Genomic DNA, 7975 nt, shown 5'->3' on the forward strand with positions numbered 1-7975 from the left:
CCCCGCGGGCCCCCGCCCGCGTCGCCTCGGCAACCCTGGGCGTGGGGCGGGGAGGGAGTGGCAGGGGCCCGAGCCTGCGGAACCAGCCTCCTCTGCGCAGGCGCAGAGAAACCCCAGTCCGCGGCTGCTGGCACGGCTTCGTCCGCGTAACCCAGGCGGGGACCCGGGGCAAGAAGGCTAGGGGGCAAGGGAAAGCCGCTAAATCTGGCAAGCTGGAGGGAAGGGGGCTGGTCTGGGAATGGGCTGGACGAACTGGAGCTGGAAACAACCCTTGGAAACAACTGAAAAGGCTGGGGGAACCCCAAGCGCCCGACCCCGCGCCCGGGTCTGCGGGCTCCATCCCGGGCGAGTCCAGCAGATGGCGCCCGAGGTCCCGCCTGCGAGATTCACACGCGCTCTAGAAGGAGCTCCAGGATTTCGAGGCAGCCGTGGCTGCAGCTGAGTCCGGGGGAAAAACCGGGGCTGGAGCACCCCTGCCCTCCCGCTCGATCCCCCTTCTTAGTTCGGACTGGGGTCTAGGATCGCCGGGCAGCGCGGGGCGGGGGAGGGAAGGAAGAACGGAACTGGAATTTTTGGAATCTGAGGATTGACTTTAGAAAGCGTCGCTCGTTTTGGGGGAGACAGGAGGCGGGGACTCTCTGGGGAAGGTGACCGGGCCGGGGAGGGGCTCGGCTCTCCATAAGAACAAAGGCTGAGTCCTGGGGAATCGGGAGGAGAGGAGTGTGAGAGGAGGGGCAGACCGCGGCCGATGCTAGGGGGCGCTGCAGGCCTGTTCTGCCAGAAGAGGCGCCTGGAAGACTGAGCTGTACCTGGGGCGGTAGAAGCTTTAGGGAGGGCTGGGAGATGGAGGGAGGAAGCGAGTCAGGGGGATGGGAGGGCACCCTCCCCGCTTCCATCAATAGTGCCTAATTAAGACAAAGCCAGCAGCGAGCCCACTGATTACATTTCCATGAGGAGCTAAATTGATGACAGTTTCTTTGCTGGATGAGGAGCGAAGCTGGCACCTCAGTTCCCCTTTTTCCTGGTTGATGCTCACACCTGACGGGTCTCATTATGCCAGTATTCTGGCAGGAGAGGAGTGGCAGCCCCTGGTACTCCTGAAGGGCCTGTGGATTAATACACACCCGGACCCAGCTCTGACCTCACCATCCTGCCTACCCCTTGGCATGCCCCCCCCCCATTATCTTCAAAGTGGGTGTCTGGGCTCCCGCTCAGCCCACACTCATGTTGCTGAGGGCAAGGATTGAAGCAGAGGGGGATCCTGCCACACCCCACAACCAGCTGCACAGCAAGCAGGGCTACCCTGCTAACCAGTTCGGCAGTGGGTGGCAGAGAGGTGACGTGATTGGTCAGATCCCCCAGAGAGAAGTCCCAAAGGAGTGACGATTTGAGGGGAGGCATAAGATGGGGAGACTTATAAGCAGGGCTCATGGCTCCCTCAGGGAAAGAAATGTTGTGTAGACCCCATTTCTTTTCTGACATCCCCCCCCACAATCTTGGCTGTGCCTAGGGATCCCAGCCCCCTACATTATGCTAAACAGGTAATCAAACATCTCGCTTTGCTAATTACTCCTCAATCCGATTAAACACTACTGAAGCTCATCAACAGAGGTAGAGGTAGGGGAAGGGCTGAAGGGGGGGCAATCACATCTGTGATGGGGGTCTTGTGCCCAGGGGCTCTAGGAGACAGCTGAGAAACAGCCAGGGTAGCAAGACTCAATACCTGGCAGAGGAAACGGGCAGAAGAGTTGTACCACACTGCTTCAGGGTTTCCCTCCTCCCAGAACCTTCGTTACCCTCAGAAGCCAGGCATCTGGCCATTCCCACAACTCCACACACACACACACACCCCTGTCCCAGCTTTAATAAGTCCTGTTCTCTCACTGTCAATATTTGATTTCTCAGAGCCATCTCCACGGAGAGAGGGGGCTCTTCCCCTGGAGCCCCCCTACCTTGGCCCTTTTTTGCCCACCCCAGGCTCTTTGTGCCCCCAACCTTCTCTGAACTAGCTGATTTAATGAAATGATATTAAAGTCTTAAGCAACTCCAAAAGAATGGTTGTTATGGTGAAGGGAGTGGGCAGGACGCCTGGGTCCCTGAGGGGAGCAAGGGCTGAGGAGGAGGGAGAGGGAGCCAGAGGCTAAGGTCTGGAGGCCCCAGTCCCCAAAGGGGAGCAGCAGATTTAGGGTAAGCTGGGGGCTGGCCCTCTGGATGATGGTAGGAAGCAGAGGATAAGGGCTGGGGGCTAGAACAAGGTGGGTAGTGGGAGGACATTTCCGGGGTCCAGGTCTCAGCCTGCTGTCCAGGGCATCATCAGGGATGGAGAAGCCAGCTGGGAGCACAAAGCCTCTGTGCCAGCAGCCTCCCTGCTGACTGCCCTGGGCCGGTCCCGTGAGAACCAAAACAAGATTCCTCTTCAACCCTGACTCATCCCTCCTCCCCTCCCCCATCCCACCCCTCAACAGACCCCCACAGGTGATTTGTAGCTGATGCCCTCTCGGTGGTAGGTGGTCGCAGCCAGGAGGGAGTCTGTTCCATGACAGGAGTAGCTGAGAGTTTCCAGGAGAAGAGAGAACAGAGGCCAAGAGATGGGGAGCCAAGCACCACCCCCATCTCCCCCCACCCATCCCATCTCACTCCCCTGGGGACCCTGGCCCAGCCCCAGTCCCCTTGGGGTGGTGGGAATGCAAGGACATTTGGCTGAGCTGATTGATGAGGGAGGAGGCAGCCACTGGGCACTGAGGCTGCTGTTTGCTGAGCACACAGCTTCCTCCCCACTCACCAGCTGCCGCTCCCCCCCACAGGCTGCTCGATCTACCCACCCCACCACCACCACCACCAGCCACTGGGATTGGAGGGAACCCATGCCTGAGTTTTTGATGGCAACTGAAGGAAATGGGAGAGCCAGACCACAAAGGGCTTTGATCCTACTGGGACCCAGGGACTTGGTCCCCTCAAAACTCCCTTCAGTATTCCACCTTCCCTGCTACCTTTTAAACATCTCCCCAGTGCTAAGTTTTCCCTCCCATTTAGTCTGCATCCTTTTCCCTACCCCCACCCAACTCCTTCAACCCATCTCAGCCAACCCCCAGCCTCCAAACCAGCCTGCCACATCTCTCCCAGCCTGCCTACAGATCTTGAAACGACTCTCTGGGGAAGGGGATGCCCCATGTTCATGATTCCCTTTAGAAAGCTCCATTTTTTCATTCTAACTAAATTTCCAGTTGTGGTGTCAATCATCCTCCATCAGAAATTCCCACTGCAACCCTTTGCTCTATTCTCCTTTTCTTAAAACCCTCAACACTGACCACATACACAAACATAAACACCTCAACTTAATTTACATCCTGCTTCTGTTTGGAAGGATAGAAAGTCTGAGCTTCCATCTGCAGCAGAGCCCCCAAGGCAGCCTCCATCCTATGCTGGGTGAGGGCTTTACCTTCTGTGGTCACCAGCTCTCTCAGATCCTTTACTTCCACTCTGCCTGCCTGCTCTGAACTCTGTCCCAGCAGCCCAAAATCTCAGGGCATCATCCCTGCCCTCCCAGAGTATAAACTTTAGTTGAGGAAAACACAACTCACACCTGCACAAGAAACAAAGGGGCAACACAGAAGACCAAGTTAGATCAGCTTCCTAATCGTGGATTCTTCTTAGTCATTCGCTGCCCTGCAGGCTGAGGCTGGGGAAGGACAGGACACGTCTAGAACATGTGTGTGGCTGTGATGTATTCCTCGCTGTTCCCAAGCCCGCCTAGATTTCCCCTCTGTGCTTCGCACTTTCTGTTCCCTCTTTCTGCTCTGCCCTTCCCATAGTGTCTGCCTTCCTTAGGTGCATGCTAAGTTGCTTCAGTTGTGTCAGACTCTTTGCGACACTATGGACTGTAGCCCACCAGGCTCCTCTGTCCATGGGATTCTCCAGGCATGAACACTGGACTGGGTTGCCATGCCCTCTTCCAGGGGATCTTCCTGACCCAGGGATCAAACCCACACCTCCTGGATCTCCTGCATTGGCAGGCAGGTTCTTTGCCACTAGCGCCACCTGGGAAGCCTGCCTGCCTTCCTTACTCCTCATTATTAAAGGTCTTGAGCAAATGTCCCTCTTCAGAGAGACCCTCCTAACCTGAAGCATCTCCCTGATATCCTCCACCCTCTGCATCTCCTTGCTGTTTTGTTTATATCACTTATCACTACCAGAAATTTTATTACGTTTTCCCACCAAAATGTGAACTTTATGAAAGCAGAGACTTTGCCTTATTCACCTCATACTATTAGTGCCTGAAATAGTACCTGGAACCAAGTAGACATTTAATATGATGCTGAGCGAATGAATGGATAAATGAATGTTTTCTGCCCCTCTTCTTTCTGTTATAGCTGATATCCTGGGAGTGTGTTTGTGTATTTGTACCTAGAAGGCAAATGGGATGGCGTGTGTTGTTCTGTATGAAGTCACCTGAGCTTTCAAATATCAATAGCTCAAAAGATACACAAGTCACCACACATGTGGAAGGCTGTAGGTCTTGTGTTGTCAGTGTGGGGAGAGGGAAAGTCCATAGATGCCAGTGCTCTGAGGGGGTGTATCCCAGGGTAGTGCAGGGACTGCAGAATGCACTGTTCCTCTCCCCAGCTGTGCATCTGTCCCCAGGTGTCTTCCTGTCTCTCAGCATGTTGTGATGTCTCGGCTGCTTTGGTGAGATGTTTGTCTGTCACGGAGACTGTTTATCCCCACTGCTCTCCCTCTCTTCTCTCTACCTGTTCCTCTGGATATATGTGTAGGGGGAGTCTTCCTTGGCTCTCTTGCCCCCTCTCACACACAGCCCTGCCCCAGTCATGGACCCCTCCCTCGTTTGCTGGGCCCTGTTGCTGGGCTCTGGGTTGCCATAGTGACGGTTGCCAAGTCCCTGAGGCTGATAGCCAGCGATGGGGCTGTCGGCTCCATCCACGCGGGAGGCTGAGGGGGGCTTCCCATTGTGTGGAGAAGGGGATGTTGCCATGACAACCAACCCCCACTAAGGGGCAGGGACCAGCCCTTCCACACCAGCCTCCAGCCTCCCCACCTCAGGCAAGCTCCAGTGCAGGCTTAGAAGGCAGGAGTAAATTCCAGACAACCCAGCACCTGGCCTTCCAGTTTTCAACTTCCCTCCTATAGCACCTGCACCTCTTGGGACCCAGGCATCTTACTCAAACAGGGGGAGGGACAGGGGTCTCACCGGATAGAGGCGGGCCAGGAGGACCCCTTGACCTCCAGGCAGATGGGAGACAGTGGGAGGGGACCTAAAGTCAGGGAGGGGCGGGTAGGGCAGAGTTTGTGACCCCTGTCGACTGGCTCCAGCGATGCTCCTGACGGCTGCTTTTGTGATTGGAGAATGGAGTTGAGTCTAGGGGGCTGGGCATCCAAGTTTTATGGGGAGAAGAGCCTGGGTTAGTACACAGGGAGCCAGGGGATAGATAGCTTGATGCCTGGGTCCCTGAGTCTTCTGGACATACAAGTGCCTTGGGTCAGGGTAGGAGTATAGACTGAACACGTGAACATGTTTTTCTACTTTGTTTCTGAGACTTGCCTTGAGTCTGGTACTTTGGTTTAACAACAGATACTTAGGTTTTCCCCCATGTGTGAAATTATATTCAGACATCCCCAATAGCATGATGTATTGGTAACTCCCACTCCCACCTGGGTTTTTCTCTCCCTCCATTGGAAGTGGCTGCCTTCCTCAGCCTTCTCACTCACCGCCTTACCCATCCCATCCCCTTCCCTCAGCAGATCATGCATTATCCACCTCAGTGATCCCACCCAACCTTCTCCCTACTCCTTGGTTTCATGCAATCCAACCTTCAACTGGAAAGTCATTCTAACCACCAGTTCCCCATTCCAATTCATGTCCAAACATTTTCCAGCCTTCTTGTCAACTTTTCAAGTTTTTTATTTTTTTTCTTTTTTTTTTTTTGGTTTTTGTTGTTCAAATTTCCCTTTTACAGTAAAACTATTGAGGTGATGGCCATATACCGCCACCTCCCCCATGGCAATATCAACTTCCTGTTCCCTGGAAGGAGTGATTAGAAAAATCAGGAAGGAGCTGGGAACTACAGCACCAGAGAGATGACCTCTGGTGGACAAAGCAACCATTTGGCTGGTGATTGAGGTGGCCGATGTGGTGCTCAAGGGCAGCTCTGATCTAATGGAAATGAGCTGGGAGGAAACTGAGGCAACATCCAATTGTGCACTAGAGGGCTGGAAGAGGTTATCAGCTGGTCACTATGAAAAGAGTGGCTGTTGCTAAGGACCACCATCAGTTAGACCAGTCAGTAGGCCACCATTTTGGTCACTAAGAAGGGAGCTGTGTTGAGTTTGAAGGGAGTAGGATAGGGAGGATATGATGAACAACACAGCCATCTGGGTTACTGGGGACAACACATGGGTTCTTGGGGTCACCCTGTTGGGTAACAGGGACTATATTGGAATATGGAAAGGGAAAAACAAGACAAATTGAGCCTGCCACAGCAGATGGCAGTCACCTTAGCTGTCGTAAAAGCAGCACAGAGAACAGGGGAAGGGGGATCCTGGCACGAGCCACTGAATACTAGGAAGACCCTCCTCAGTCCACTTGATCTTCTTTAGAGTTAAGTTCCAGCTTCCTCCTGAAATGGGAAGTTCTTCCTGCCCCCCCACCCCTTCTCCACAGAGTATGAACCATCCACCTCCCCCCACCCCCCAGACTAAGCCACTTCCGGTTCCAGCCAGACCACTTCCTATTTCAGAAGTGCTACTTCCTGTCCTGGATGAAGGCACTTCCAGTTCCTGCTGCACTGCTTCTGCCACTTCCCAGGCCACTTCTGTCCAGGCCTGGTCACTTCTTGTCTGGAGCAAGTCACTTCCTGTCCCAAGTGGCCCATTCAGCATCAGACCAAGTCCATAAGTGTCCCGACCGGCTCATAGCTTGCTATTGGCCACTGGACAAAACAGCATATTTCTTCTCATGGTAGCTGTCTTGACCCAACCACCCCAAATGGCTGGAGTAAGTATGTAGAGGCCTGGGGCAGGGCAGAGGAGGAGTCCTGCTGCCCATGCCCTGAGCTGGGGTGGAATGCCAGAGCCTTCCCCATAAGGCCCCCATTTTTGGCAGACTAAGGGGAGTGGTTGGTAAGAGAAGTCAGAAGAGGGAGCTGAGGGGAGAAATGCTTTGATGCCCCGACCCTGGAGATGAGAGGGGCACAGGATAAGAAGCCAAGAGGGTAAGTAAAAGGAGATACAGGGAGGAGGATGCTAGGGAAGAGGAACAGACCTAGAGACAGAGGAGAGAGAAAGAAAATAAAAGAGAGGGAGAAGAGAAAAACAGTGAGAGGCAGAAAGAGGAGAAGTACCAACCAAAAGACAGACTGTTCCCACCCCTAGCTCTCAGTGGGTGAGGGGAACAAGGATCTCTGGGTCATGATTAGAGGAGGAGGCTGAGTCTCTGCCCCCTCCCCAGGGGAACAGGACCCAGAAACACAGAGACAGAAGGGTACACACAGCCAACCAGAGGGCAGGCGATAGTTGGGTGGATGTCTCAGGGAATCCTAAAAGTGGAGGAGAGGCAAGAGCCAGGAGGAGCAGAGGAGCTGATGGGGCAAAGGGGGCCAAGGAGATGCTAGAGGTGTCCCTCAAACCATGAATTAAACTGGAGAAGCACCCCACAAAGGGCTGGATCCAGGAGAGCCAGGTTGGAGGAGCCCTCATACCTTATAGTAGATGTTTGGGGGGCTCTGGGGGGGCCCATCCTGCACGATGTACACAGGATGCCCATAGTCACCACTCACCTTCTCATAGTGGGGACAGAAGGGGGGGTCTGCAGTCCCACCACCCCGCAGAGCTATGCCTAGCTCCCCAGGCTCAGTCTCTCTAGGTCCCATCCCACCTCCACCCCCCAGGCCCAGGGACCCTCCCCTCCCGAAGGAGCCAGGACCAGGGTGGCGACTCTCCGAAGGCTTGGCCCGCCGTCTCC

At 54.6% G+C, this 7975-nt stretch overlaps 1 protein-coding gene across 1 annotated transcript in view; it reads right to left on the reverse strand.

The window, feature by feature from the left end:
* Positions 1-7706: 7706 nt before the first annotated feature.
* The window catches only part of EFNB3 (ephrin-B3), a 4082-nt gene continuing 3813 nt past the window's right edge, over positions 7707-7975 (reverse strand). Inside the window, exon 6 of the mRNA XM_010843070.1 lies at positions 7707-7975. This exon is cut by the window's right edge and continues 14 nt beyond it. Coding sequence (XP_010841372.1) covers positions 7707-7975 — 269 coding nt within the window.

Source organism: Bison bison, unplaced genomic scaffold, assembly GCF_000754665.1.
Source record: "Bison bison bison isolate TAMUID 2011002044 unplaced genomic scaffold, Bison_UMD1.0 scf7180017864180, whole genome shotgun sequence".
Lineage (NCBI taxonomy): Eukaryota > Metazoa > Chordata > Mammalia > Artiodactyla > Bovidae > Bison > Bison bison.